Here is a 15,229-nt window from a genome sequence, read left to right as displayed (position 1 = left end):
GGCCCGCAAACACACAAGAACAGAGCAACCCAGCGGAGAAAATACTCCAAATGGTCTTACCTTGCCAAACTGTTCAAAATACTGCTTCACATCTTCAATTACTGTGTTGGCTGATAATCCTCCTACAAATATTTTCTTTGTTCTTGTGACCATCTGGAAAGAGGAAAAGACAAAGAGAAAGAAGAAGGTTATCAAGATTTCCACTCAGCAAAGCAAGAACTATTAAGCATTGTGTCAACTACTTCATCGTGAATGATGTGTGTGTGTGTGTGTGTGTGTGTGTGTGTGTGTGTGTGTGTGTGTGTGTGTGTGTTGGTGGGTGTGTGTAATCGTGTGTTTGCGTCTACAATGCAAGAACCATTTAAGTTTAATACCATGGGAGTGAAAACATTTCTGTGAATCCTCACATCTTACACACCTTGAAAGTGTGTTCTGAGGGTTAGATTCAGGTTAGTCGAGGTTGGGTTTAACTGTGACGGTGAAAGTTATGGAAAGGAACTAGGTAATGCATTAAGTAAATAAATGTCCACAATAAGATCTACAAATGTGTGTGAACATATAGCCCACACAATAAAGCAGGATTCCATCAATTGAGATGTTCATTCCATAGAAATGAAGTTTTGCTAGACAGAAGTCACTAAGCAACAGATCCTAGAGATAAAAAGAGCTCAGCAACACCGCTTGACTTAATCAAAGAGTCTGCTTTATTATACCAACACATTTCAGAGTTACACTACTTGAGCCCCTGGTTGTCTAGTCAAGTAACACGAGTAAACCTCTCCAGCAGATTCTAGAAAGAAATGTGAAGATTGAAAGAAAGAAAACTGTGGTTGATGCAGAGTCAGTAATGGCGAGGTGCCTGAAAAGAAATGGCAGTACAGGCTGTAAAACTGTATTGTATCACACCATACACCATGGTGCTCTCTGTACCAGAGCCAACCTGGGGTACAAACTTTGTTCTTTGGATTAGATAAGAAAGGTGTGCATGCATGCTCAGAGGACAGTTCATCTAGTCTCTGACAACTAAAATCGAGGGGAGACGCATTGACCGCACGTTTTTCAGCTGATGTTTCAGCTGGCCATCTAAGCTCAATCTTAAACTGATCATGAACATTTGCTTTGAAACAGAATACACCAACTACAAGAAAACCCTGGACAGAATGATCAATTACATTTGTCAACCTGAGACTAGATGTAGGAATGGTTCTATGGTTTGAAATCAATAAGATACTGACCCATTAAAGACATGACCACGTCCAAAAGCATAAATGATTTCACTTTTCATTCACTTCTTGTATTAGCTTAAGTAAAAAGTTTTCCTAAGTAACCAGGAAACCTGTGATTATCAGACACTACAATGAACAGAGAAAATAGATTTACAACAAATTCTCCTGTATGTGTAGGATAATGTGAAAGAAGAAGAAGCAGCAACTCAAAGTTAAGGACAGTATACGAAAGAATATCATACATGTTGCATTTAACTGTCATTCTCTAAGAAATAATGATAATGATAAACTTTGAGAAACTGTTGTTTAGGGAGCTGCAGTAGATGACGGTGCTTTGTGGGGTGTCAGTGTGTTGTCCAAGGACACCTTGACATGAAGCCAGGAGGAACCGGGAGTCGGACCACTGACTCTGGGCTTTATAAATGACTGGTCTACCAACTGAGCTACATGTCGCAACAGGTGTCATTTTTCACTGCCAAGAAACACCATTAGTTCATTTGGTGGCTAATACCAATGCTGAGACTAGACACAATTCATCTTAATGATGAGGATAACCACTGCCACTGCTGTGACTGCCGCTGCAATAAATAGCCAAATAGAGAGTTAGGAGTGTGTAACTGAGGTAGGGGAATGAATTAATGTTCTATATATTACAGCAGGCTAAACAATGTCTCAGGGAAATTAAGGCAGGCTTCTTACAACACTGATGTAATTACCACCACAGTAACTATTACTACAAATGCATACCTGAAAAGCTAGGTAGTAGCTAGATAGTTTCATTTCTACTAAAAACTAGCCTCTGAAACTGCACATAATGTATAGCACTTAAGTCATAGTCATATATATTATATATAATATAAATATATAAATATATATATTTGGAGTATCTTATCAGAAACAAAATGATCTAGGTCTACTCTCTACTGACCTCCAGAGTACAGTAGTTCTGATCAGTTAGACATGCAAAACCAACAAGTAAAAACCTAACTGAATCATGTCCAACACATCATGTGATTTACACTGAAAATGTGTGGTCGAGCACAGCTATTTCTAATGGTTTTGTCCAAAGTAGAATTTCTGCCAAGACTACCAAGAAATTTGCTGTGGATATCTGTCATCTTTGCAAACCATGTTCTTGTACAACCACTAAACAATTTTCTACTTTTGCAACCAAAACTGCAAGTTGTGTTACTTCAGGATTATTGAAGGTCTTCCTGAGGCCACAAATGTACTTAATACAGGACATAAACATACATACATAGATACATACAACACATGTAGTGTGTGACCTTTGAATTGTAGAATTCTTATCTGTATGAAAATTTGAAGTTTAGCATGATTGCTAAAGTGCAATCATATTTTTAGTAGTGTTACTGCTGTAAAAATGTAATTTATCTAACCATTAAGTTAATAAAAATAAAGAAGGAGTTAGCAGGCCTAATAATGAACACATTATTTGTTGTACTAATATACTGTAGTTACACCAAGGCAAAAGTAGCATATCAGTAATATCAGTATTTCCTAAATTTATGGAAATATTTGGTGTCTGCTGTATTATTACATTATAGGACATGACTGACACAGTCATTCACAGACACATTTTTCCCCTGAAATGTATTCAAAGGGTCATTTGAGCTATATTACCAACAACAAATTTACAGTTTTCTATACTTTTGTTGCACTGACATTGTACCTTTGTGGCCTGTATTTTCAATGCAGTCCACCTAACCTGCACACAAGAGCAATTAGACAAGTCTGCTTCAAAATAAGTTGTGCAGTTATTGCAAGACGGTACATTTAACTTTTTAGTGATATTTCAGGGGGGTGTGGGCAGTTTTGTAGATTATAGTATATAATTAGCAAATGGAAGGACACTCAAATGCTTAATTTCATCCCTAAGCTGCAGAGGAAGTTAAAGCTAAGGGGATTCCTTTATTGCATCCTTAAACTGCCCAGGGGAGATGTAGCCTTCTTTTAACATCTAATGAAATGAGAGAGGATTTTGACAGGTTTTTTATACATACCACAGGTCAGCAAAAAGTCAGATCACTGCATTTTTAAAGCACTTAACTTGTTACTGACTCTTCGATGCCATTTTACTCTTTATTTCACTGTATCTTAAAGAATTATAGCCAGCTTATATTTTTTGAGAAAACCTCATCAAAAAGAACTCCTTTCCCTTTGCACACTCCATAAACTCTAGCACCACTTTCATATCATAATTTATTTTTAAGTAATTTAACTCCAATAACAAATAATAAATAAAATAAGAACAGTATGAGGCCTATTTCCCTGTGCAGATTCAGGTATATTGCACGATCCTGGTCACTTGATGAGGCTGAATATGAGCTATACTTTCCACCTTTTATCTTTTGTATTAGAAAAAAGAAAGTATGGGACTTCTGGACAGCATATTTGGCTGCAGTCAACTGCACCCCCCTGTCTAACACACATTATTTGCATTTCTACTATCTGGTAACAAGCAAGGTTGTCAAAGAGGAAGAGAGAGGTAGGAGGTAAGAAAGGATAAGATGCAGTAACTTTTTCTGATGATGCAGCCCTCCTTTTTAAAAAGGCATGAGTTCATGTACCAATGACGTTGAGGTCTTACAATCACAGTCTGACTATTTCAGTACGTTTACCAACCATGCTTAAACACAAAAGTGTTTGGAGCTATTATGAATATCCATAGTTGAAGACGAAGCGAATACTAGAAACCAGAGTCAAATTCTATTCTATTCTATTCTATCCACAAATATTTTGCCAACAAATCTTCAGTCAACCCTATATTTGGTGCATTGTTTTGTATCTATTTCTTTCTTCTTCAATCATCTGCCTGCGTATGCAACTGCAAACCGAGAAGCAACTGAGAAAAAATATTACCAAAGCTGCAACATCTGCTATCTCCTCTCAGAGCAGGTTGGAAAGCAAGAACTGAGCCAACAGCCTGAAATGACATTGCTGAGGCTGCTGAAAGAAAGGCTGATTTTTTTGCCAGATGCCAGGATGGGCTAGCTGGCAGTGCAACAGCTGCTGATGATGCTCAAACTGTGCCCTGACATGTGTGGATTAAGAATCGTGATGGTTTTGGATACATTTCTGTCTTAAACTAATTATTTGGAGAAAGGTAACACATAGCTAACATGGTATACTCTTAAATGTCCTATGGGGCTAAATATAATTTAAAGAAATTTCATAGTTAGTATTTGGTATTTTTGCACATGTATATTGTCTTTTTTTGCACAAAGGTAACATCTGCTAGTCTGAACAGTGTTTAGCCTTAGGCTGTGTCCGCTGGTGCCACCAAAGGACACATGAGAGTGTAAGAGGTTAATTATTTGTGCAGATTTGGAAAGGTGCATCTGTGAAGCAGCACCGACGGGAGCATATGTGTGCTCAGGCACCAGCAGGTGCACCAAAACAAAACCACATCGAAACAACTGTTAAGGCTTAAAGAAGCTTTACACAGACATTAACACATCCATTCGACTACTTGTCAGAGCTTGTTGCTCAGAGGACGCAAAAATACAGTCAGCATAAGCACAGACATTGGTTTATCTTTTTGGTCTCTTGAAAAGTTAAATTTGCACAGTGTGTCCATGAATATAAAAGGTGTTCTCAGGAGGAGGGTGGTGAAATGGGAATAGCACATAGCATCAGGAAGTGATGGAGACAAGGTGTTTTTATTTCTGCCGAGACGAGGAGGCTCTGGAGAGAGGACAGGAGATTAGGTGAGAGAGGACATGAGGTGGGGGTGGGTGGATGGGGAGTAAGTTAGTTTTCCTCTTGCTGATGCTACCATTTTGGCCTCTGTCAACTTCCATTATGGCCAAACTCCATCATTCTTCCCTCTGCGACTCCATCCCAGTGTCTCCTCTGCTAACACCCTTCCTCTGCTTCTCAGAGAATGTCAGCTGTCACGGCTGTCCATGAAAGATGCTCCCCCCACCCACACATCCACCCACAAACACACACACACACACCTCAAATGCTGTGTGGTTAGGCTGTGAGGCGCTGATAAAAGGCCGACTACAATAGGAGGGGAACAGGTGGGCCATTTTCACAGAGCACCAGGCAGCGGAAGAAAAGGTGGTCTGTCATTGAAGAGAGAGGCGGGCTGCGCCCAGCCACCTCCGTGCCGTGTTATGGTTATCTGTCCCTCAGTGATAATGCACAGGTCTCCAGAGATGTGGCACATGTATGGCATATGGCAGAGCCAAAGCACATAAAAGCAGCCTCTCACCGTATAGAGCAGAAGAGGACAGTCTGAAGATGGAATACTAATGAATGAAGAGAATACAACCACGGGGGATGAAATCTTAACTGACATTTCCATTAACACAAGAAGGGAAAATCTCAGGAGAGAAAAGACCCTGGTTTTATTTTTTCCACATCTCACAGGCAGCAGGGAATAACTGCGGCGGCTTTCTGGACTAAAAATGCTGATGGCTATTTGCGATTCCCTCAGGAGACAGTTTGACACTTCTTTTCTGAACATGATTGTTTATGTGGAAGCTCTGGATTTAAATCCCCTAGCACAACAAACAGGCAAATGAAGCAGAAAATGTTGCGATTCCATGGATTACACCAGAATTTGGAAAGTGAACTCAAGTGTGTCTAGCACCCTATTTAATGTTTGGATCTACCCCAGAACTACCTCTGTTACTGCATCATCACAGCACCAATAATAAAAAAAGGTTTTCGGACATATAACCTCCCTTCACTACACAAACAACCAACAACACCAATCATCAAGTTATCTGCGTTTGAACTGGCAGGTGCTACACCAGTTGCAGTTTTTAGTTCTATGTGGCTTATACTGCAGAGAGATGACGGGAGGCTAGAACTAATCCCTGCTGTCACTGGGTGCAAGGCAGGGTACAGTGCCAGATCATCACAGACACAACCATTCATGCTCACATTTACAACTATTGATAATAGGTCAGCCCAACCTACGGGGAAAACATGCAAACTTTACTCAGAAAGGACACCAACACTACCACCACCAGGTGGTGTCAATGTAGACAGGGATCAGCATCACTAATGCTAGGTGTCAGAACATGCAGTGTATCATAGTTAGCTGTGTTTGGGGCTGAGTACAAATGCTGACCCATGTCAGCTATATCATCTGGTGGTGGAGTAGCCTTGGCTCAGAAGTTAGAGCAGGTTGGTGGCTTAATATTCAGCTCCTCCAGTCCAGATGTCAAAGTGGTCATGAGCAAGACACTGAACTCAAAGTTGCTCTTGTACCTCTTGTACCTCACGTATCTGCCACATGACTCAATGTTAATGCTGTGGCTGATCGGTATACACATTCTGCAATCAAACCCTTGGAATCAGGTAGTTCTGGGATCACTGAAACATTTACTTTAAATATCCCCTTTTCATTTTTGCCTCACCACCTCTCAAAATGATATTTATACCACTGTATTTGTTATCATGGACCCCATCTGTTACATTAAATACTTCTAATTCTTTCCACAATATTTTAGTCTATGTAAGGCCACATGTGTAACTCGTCTAGGTAAAGTGAATGATTTAGACAGAGTTTGGGTTGAATGACAGACACACTATAGACAAACACCTTGAAACTTGCTAGCCTAACAACATTTGGGCTACAAACAAACCATAATACAAAAGGGTGACACAATGGCTAAATTATTTCCATTTACAGTAAAAACACAGTACGTCTTTTCTGGAAACCACATTATTGGGAGTGTTATTTGAACAGTGTGACTGGTCCACTGACTTCTCCCAAATGAGCAAAAGATATTTTATTGAATGAGACTTTTCAATGCACCCACATTGCTCACTTTTGCCTTTGTCTCCCTTTTAGGACAATTTGAACCTTTTATTGCCAGCTGTCAGAAACAGGAGATGTGACTGGTGTGAGCAGCAGTCTGGGGAGGAACCGGGTTTGTAATAAGTAAAAGGAGTGACAGCTCTTTTTCATATCCTTCTTCATGCAGGCAGTGAGGGAGATCTAATTAAGATTGTTCATTAGATGAGCCTCCCCAGTACACGGATCTTTATCAACGTGTGGCTCATCCAACAGCAAAACAACCTAAACTATCCCAGAGGGCAGAGCAGAATCTTCCCACTCTAACACAGAGCTTCGCAGCAGACTAAATTTTCATATTTGTGATAGTGAGCCATCAATTATTATTCTAGAGTCTCCAGTCAGCCTAGGGGATACACAACACAGGGGGGAACACTTGGAATTACAAATACTTCAAACGGCTCATTTTACATGTTTTTACATAAGACATAAATGGGCATAACACAAGACAAAAAGTCAGCAACAACTCTTTACCATAAAAGAGCTGCACAGTCGGTAAATGATCTCAATCCTGGCCATACAATTGTACTTTTATTTGATAACATTTTTGCAATGTATGTAGCAAAACTCTTAATCTGACAGTCTGTGTCTATCAATAATGACCTTATGACGATGGCTATGCAGACCATGAGGACCAATCACCGATAACCCACCAGACCAAAGCAAGCTATTCCCTGCTAAAGCTTAGAAATTAAAAAATGGTTCTGCTAGCAACAGACTTAACATTGTGAACGTGAAAGCAGACTCCCTTATGTGGAACTAGCTCTAGCGAACAGGTTACCTCTGCCTACAGGTAATCTCTTTTGTCATCATCATTTTAAAGTGAACATAAATAAAAACAGATTTAGTCTGTTCGAAGACAGCAGTGCAAGTGCAGATTCAAAAGAATCACACTGTTAGTACTTTATAGGATATGGTGACATTTACACATTGTGGCTGAAGGTGTGTATTTTAATTTTAATGTAATTGTCGTGTAAGTAAATAAATAAACTGAGTTAAGTTAAAGATGTTCTTCTGTTCTTCTGTTCTTCTATTCTTCTATACTGTTGTCCTATTTAATGTCACCTTGCTGCTGTAGACAAAAGAATTTCCCCATAGTGGGATAAATAAAGTCTTATCTTATCTTATCTTAAGTGACAACACTACACACACTCAAATCTTTCTCTAACCTTAACCAAGGGTGGTGAGTGCCTCAACCTAACTATACCTAGCTATACAAAACTTTAATAACTACAACATATCCTTATTGTGGTAAAATGTAATCCACCTGCAACAGGTAAGAGGAGCAGAGGAGGAAGTGCTGAATTAAGAAAATAAAGGTGCCACAGAAAACTTGCACTGACTGCTTGAAAATCACAGAACCAACCACAGAAGAAGTGGCGCAGTGAGCAAGTGGCTCTGGACCCAAATGTTTAACATCACCTGATGCTGGGACATACTGTTTACAGCTCCTCCTCCACCCAAAGCGATCTTCTCTTACCTCTCTTCCATTGTGTATCTCAATCATCTCATGTTATCATTAGCACCTGATTGCGGAGCACCTAAAAACTGAAATATGCTCACACCAAAGATAACAGACCAAAGATAACACTGCAAGGAGCTAGAGTGGTGTTGATGTGTTGACATAGGAGAAATGTCACAAGAAATTAAAATTTCCTAAAAAAAAAAACATATTTATATAACTACTTGATAATGCCTTTGTGTGGTTGTGTGGATAAAGGGTGTCGTTTGTTGTGTTTTAGGTTGATATTTTAGGGAAGCATAAAGGCTTGAGGATGTTTTTCTAATTAGATTGTTTTGTTGATTGAAAAAAAATGGAAAATATGTTCTTCACATTTCATGTTTTAGAATGGACTGCAAGAACAAGACAAATGTGAAGTCAGTGTGACATTGACCTTTGACCTTTGGCCACCAAAATCAAATTAAATCATCATTGAATCTATGTTGACATCTGGACCAAATGTGAAGTAATTTCCTCCAAGTGTTACTTAGGTATTGCATACACAAGAATTGAGGAGCTCTATGGGTGGACAACACAACAACATAATGCGTCCAACCCTGGCTGTCGTTGACACAGAGACATAAAAAGGCAAACAAAGAGAACAAAACACATGATAAAGTAGCTGCCCTACTGTATTGTTTAACATTCACCATGAATTGGACACTGATCTGTGCTGGATTTTACCTATGTGACCACTTTCTGTACAGCTTCTATATATATATATATATATATATATATATATATATGAGCCCAAAATGCCTTCCTGGAGTGATAATGTACGCAATGCAATGCAGTATGCACTGACAGGGAATAAACTCCCACATATATTCATTGCTTTGCAGACTGCAAACTACTACTCTCTGGTACAGATTGCTGAGGGTTTTTCAATTGCTTAACTTTTTTTATGACGTCCAGCTGTGACTTCCAGATATGGAAAACGAGTTTCTTCAAAAAATACGTAAAGGTACTCGACTCAAGTCTGAAAGTTGGCAGTGTTTTACCTTCCTTTTCACTAAAGTGTGCATTATTATTCGAATTTTTGCAGCCTTCTTCGACAATACACATTTCACCCTGCCTTACAGTCTGGCTATTTGCTACGTGTACCTTTAAATGTGATCCATTAATTCATGTCATACATACCTCGGCCACCTACGCACCACCTGTGTGATGCTTCATGCCACACAGAATATAGTGCTCTGTAAACACTTGCTGTATTGTGTATAATCTTTAAAGGGCATTACATCAAAGCCTGAGCTGCTTTCACTGTTCTCTTGATCCAGTGATAAATCAAATGACTGCTGCAGAGTATTGCTCTGGCATCCTTGTCGTACAACTTCAACATAAGGTCTCCTGAATCTTAACATTCACAGTTGTGATAAAATTGGTTAATACTGACTCTCTGGCTTTATGTACAATCAGTTCTACTCAAAAGCTCATTGTGGAGCCATGAGGATTGATAAGGTGCATACATTTTGGCAGCCTTGAGATTATGGAGGAGGATACACCTCATCTGCGGCTTCCACTCCTGGGAAAGTGAGCTTGGGTCCTGCTTATAGTAAAAAGTCAACTTACTTCAAATATTTAAATATTAATGGAAGGAATTTTATAAAAAAATATAAACGAAAAATTGAGAAGCTGATCCTCAAAGCCATTCTAAAAAATTAATATGCTAATTAAGCGCCTGCTTCAAGGGAAATCTTGAAAACTTTTGCAAGGAAGTTAGAAGCACTTAACAAATTACTTACACTATTATGCTTGAAGCTATATGCATTTTTAAAGTGACTATTTTCTCATGTCTGCTGCGTTTCCTGCTGCATTACAGACTTAACCAAATGTAAAGTCTCTTTCCCCAAGTTGCCATTTAAGAATGTGAGAAAGCAAGATCTGTGCTTGAAGCGTCCTTTCATGAGATATTGAATTCTAGCAGCAGTGAGCGATTTATCAGTGTTCCTCATCAGGCAGGTCCTTAGCAGCTCGGAAGCTGTTCGATAAAGTCTTATATCTGTAGATGTTAAAAAACTACTCTTCCCCACACTCAAAGCAGAGTCATTAGAGACTCATTTTAAATAAAATTTAACCAAGAAGCTTAATTATTCTGCAAGAAAGATCAAGTAACTTTTAGTAACCTTACCATAAGAGTTAGGAACATGCACTGTTCTTATTTATTTAACTACAGACATATTAGTTTAAGCAATAGGATTCATCCTTTATCTTTTTGGGAACTATGTACCAAAGCTCAAAGGTGCACCTACTAACTTTTGACTAAATCTCAATTATATGCCAGAGTCTGTATGTTTAACCACCTGCCCAACCTCCTCTGTAATGTCTTTTTTCTGACAGTAAACAATAACTAACTACATAATCACCTAGGAATTGTGGTCAACAGTTATCAGACTTTAATTTGCTTGTTCGGTTTGAGGCATGTTAACAGCTGTCTTTAGGAAATGGCAACTGGTAGACACCAGTTGGATGCTCAACATGTCCACAGAGGTTTAGTTGTATGGGAGAGCATTACAATGTCAAAACAGAAGTCTCACTGTGTTTTGAGCCAGGGGCAATGAACAGATGTACAACAGGACCCATCATTAATGCAGGCAGGAGCAGAAAAACTTGAATTTGATCAGTAAAGGAAATGAAAACCGGGGTCCTAAACCTTTTGAAAGTACAGCAGCAGCAACATTTTGGACTGCTTGTATGCAATCAGGGAAGGTGAAAAGTGAAACAGTCAAGTCATTAAGTCTCTATTTCTGCAACTATTGGACATGAACATGGAATAGTAGGTACGTCTGGCAGCCGAACCATATTTTTGAAACTAGATATTTTAAATACTCAAAGTGAACTTAAAGATAGGTTGATTTGCACAGACACTCTACTGATGGTGTTAAATAGAAAGAGGCCAAAGTTCTTCAAGCAGTGGTTGGTACATGGCCAGAAACATAGAATCCAACACTAGAAAGCATATACACCTGTTATGAGAGTCAATTAAAAAAAGCTGTGTTGTGTTGCGCTCAGTACAAAGATACTAAGTTGACCTTGATTCAAATGAAGCTCTTTTCAGACATCGACATAATTGAAAAAGAGAGAGCAGTGGTTAGTTCAAAATGATCACCCAAACCACAGTCACTACTTTAATTTCAGCATTTTTAAATGCCTATTAAAAGGCAAATTCCACTGCTGGTTTTATAATATCTGACAGTGTAAAAGCCCTAAATGAGTTCAGCAGGGATTAATGTTTATAGGCTCATATGCTATTTATAAAGCGTTTTGCTGGAAATTCATTAATAAATCTACAAATTTTAATAAATGGTGATGTTTTCTCAGTTTATTGGTTTATGTTGCTCCAATTATACTGCTAAGAAAACATTAACACAACCTGGTGGTCTTAATGTTATGAGGGACAGGGTTCAGCTGGCTTTGATGTGTCAGATACACACAGTATATCACAGCTTGCTCTGCATGAGGAGAGCTGCTTGTGTAGCCCATGCTGACCCCCTTCCACTCATATGTTGTTGTTAGGGTACAAAACTGAACTGGGTCCTGTGCCACAGCTCATTCACAGCTTTCCTGCTTCACTCACCTATTCCACACCAGCCTGTTTTCCAGCCTATTCTTTTAATTTTGTATTTGTCCGACCATTGCCTGTTTTTTGCCTGTATTGATTTCTTACAGCCACCACATGTCCTTTACCAAACCTAATATTTTTACTAACCTGTTACTTAAGATAAACTGAGTTTGTATCTAGTGTCTTTGGAGACATTTGGAGTTCTTGCCTGTTCTGAGCAGTGATCATCCCGATCACCAAGATCAAAACACTAAAAAATGTTGTCATCACGCAAAACAATCCAGAACTGTGGCAGCAAATTTAAAACGGGTACTGTATGTACTATTTTTATTTCTGAATGGTCTGACAAATTCAGACCGAAGAGGCTCAGAAATAAATGTGACACACAAATAAGCACAAGTCCAGAGCTTGACACTTAATGATGAAATGTTTTTGGAAGAGAGAAAACCAAATGAATCTGCCAGAGACAGCAAAGGTATGGAAAACAAGGAGTAGCGCACTCACACAGCTGCAGAGCCCGGAGGCCAACCAGCTGCCACACTCCCTCTGGCATCTATAGGTCAACAGGCTGGGACGACAGAAAAGGGCAGAGAACACACACAGAGTGCGCAAGTGTGTGTGTGCATGCACTGATGTACTGTTGCTCTTCCGGCTGTAGTGTGAAGTCCCTAAGGGATAAGTGCTGCTTTCACAGATTTGTAGAGCATAATTTTCAGAATTGTATTCAAAATCTCAGGCTGTGGTCTGGTGTTTGATGTCAGTAATGGTCTATTACAACTGCTTTGGAGGACTGGATAGTTTGTTCACCTGACCTTGATTGATTTGTATTTATAAATGGTTAGATGTCTCTATTGGATATATCCACTGTGTGTAGGATTTTGCTGTACTGTGTATTGTAGCAGAAATAACACAGACAACGTGGAGCCAGGTATTGTTCCAGGTCTCTTGGTCCCACGGCAGGCTTTTCTTCTATATCCTTTAAATGGCATACCTGTATCCAGGTCTACATATACATATATATATATATATATATATATATATATATATATATATATATATATATATATATATATGTCACTGCTGGTAGGATGAGGTGATACCTGGACCCAACAGAGGTTGAACATGCAGTCCAACTCCTCTAGGATGTCAGATCGGTACCTGCCATTGTCAGAAGGTTTGCTGTGTCTCCCAGCACAGAGAAGATTCCAGGATACAGGAAGTTACTTAAGGAGAGCTGAACAGGGCCGTAGAAGGTCCTTAACCCACCAACAGGACCAGTATCTGCTCCTTTGTGCAAGGAGCTCAAGATAAGCACTATCAGAGCTCTACAAAATGACCTCCAGCAGGCCACTGCTGTGAATGTCTCTAACCAAACAATCAGAAACAGACATCTTCAGGGTTTCCTGAGGGCCAGATGTCCTCTAGTGGGCACTAAATCCAATACAACACCTCTTGGAACTTAATGTTTTATTCCATCCAATGGCACCAGGTTGTACCTCAGACTGTCCAGGAGCTCAGTGATGCCTTGGATCAGATCTGGGAGGTAGCCCTGGGCATAATCCGTCATTCATTAGAAGCATGTCCTGACGTTGTCAGGCATGCATACAAGCATGTGGGGGCCATACAAAGTACAGAGTACCATTTTGAGTTGCTGGAATGAAATTTCAGTAAAATGCACCTGCTGCATCATTTTTCCACTTTGATTTTCAGGGTGTCTTTAATTAAGCCCTCTGTCAGTTGATCATTTTTAATGTTAATCAAACAATTTGGCATCATTTAATTCCTAACATATCACACAGTCTATATCAGTGTAAATATCCAGCATGATTTTCCCCCATTGAAATCTGATGTGTTTTCAAAGTGTTCTTTTCATTTTTTTTGAGCAGTGTATTATAGATAACATATGGATACTGTATGGTAGCTGACAGCAGGCTAATAACAGAAGTCTTCATGGACAATTAAGAACAGCAGCTACACACCCACAGACTCTAGATTAGGAAATCAAATGCTTAGAACAGGCAAGGATTGAAATGCATGTCTCCAAAGATGCCAGATACAAATTTAAATAGTTTATCTTTAGGAACAGGTTGGTGAACAAGTGGGGTGCTCCCACGAGGACAGGATATGCTGGAATACATCAGTTCTAAAACAATCATATTAAACTGAAGAGTTTTAAGGATTTAAGAATAACTCAACTTACTTGTAAATAGTTGAAGGTACAGTACACGCAATAAAGAAAGCAGCAATGGCTCTGCAAACATCTCATGAGGTCAATGACAAGGAGCCTTCATTCATTCATTCACTACTAGTTCATTCATCACACCTGATCTGTCCCTAAACATTCTTCATGCACATGCAGGCTTTGTATCAGACATCAATCAGCTGATCATAGGAAATGATGCATTTTGTACAGTCACCACTACCTGACAGCCAGTGGTGGTTAATTAAAAAGTATACACTTGCCTATAAAATCCCTCATTGCTAACTTTTTTCTTCTGCTGTGCATAATGACAAAAGAACTCACCGTTTAAATCAGGACAGAGTAAGAGGCTGCAAGAAAGTGGCAGCAACCTTTTAACAAAATTGATCACAAAGGATGAGCTGCGATAGGGATCTGTCACACGCATCTCAGCAGAGGACAGTTACTGATTGATCAGGTTTGCACATCACACTTTTTTCTCTCTGGTAATTAATTAGAGTACAAAAGGCCTTCTTTTATACTTTCTGTTTGACCTCCAATGCCACACACACACACACACACACACACACCAACAACAAAATGTATATCACAGATACTGTAGTGGAAACTTTGGTGTTTTTCTTAATGTATGTGAGTTAGTTTGTGTAATAAACCCTTCATTATTAATTAACAAGTAACTTAATAAAGCTGTAATTTAATAATCTGGTCGTTTTCAGCCATGGAGTCTAAGTTAAAAACCTACAGTACCAACATGCACAAGCCCGGACTGCTCTGTGACATGAAGACAACCTTTCACAGAGCTCTGATCTGACACGAGGAGAAATATTCAGAGGACTAACTCCACTGGGGTTTTCCGGTGCTTACAGGGAGCTGGCCTAGTGCTTCTATACATATTTCAAGA

At 39.3% G+C, this 15,229-nt stretch overlaps 1 protein-coding gene across 8 annotated transcripts in view; it reads right to left on the bottom strand.

Moving 5' to 3' along the window:
• LOC113148183 (RNA-binding protein Musashi homolog 2-like) overlaps positions 1-15,229 on the bottom strand; it is a 200,322-nt gene that overhangs the window by 151,599 nt on the left and 33,494 nt on the right. For all 8 annotated transcript variants that reach the window (XM_026339772.1, XM_026339754.1, XM_026339780.1 and 5 more), the window contains exon 6: positions 61-153. In XM_026339772.1, coding sequence (XP_026195557.1) covers positions 61-153 — 93 coding nt within the window. The remainder of the gene's footprint in view (positions 1-60; positions 154-15,229) is intronic.

This window comes from Anabas testudineus, chromosome 13, assembly GCF_900324465.2.
Source record: "Anabas testudineus chromosome 13, fAnaTes1.2, whole genome shotgun sequence".
Lineage (NCBI taxonomy): Eukaryota > Metazoa > Chordata > Actinopteri > Anabantiformes > Anabantidae > Anabas > Anabas testudineus.
The sequence above is the reverse complement of the archived record's forward strand: the minus strand, read 5'-3'. Positions and strand labels throughout refer to the sequence as shown.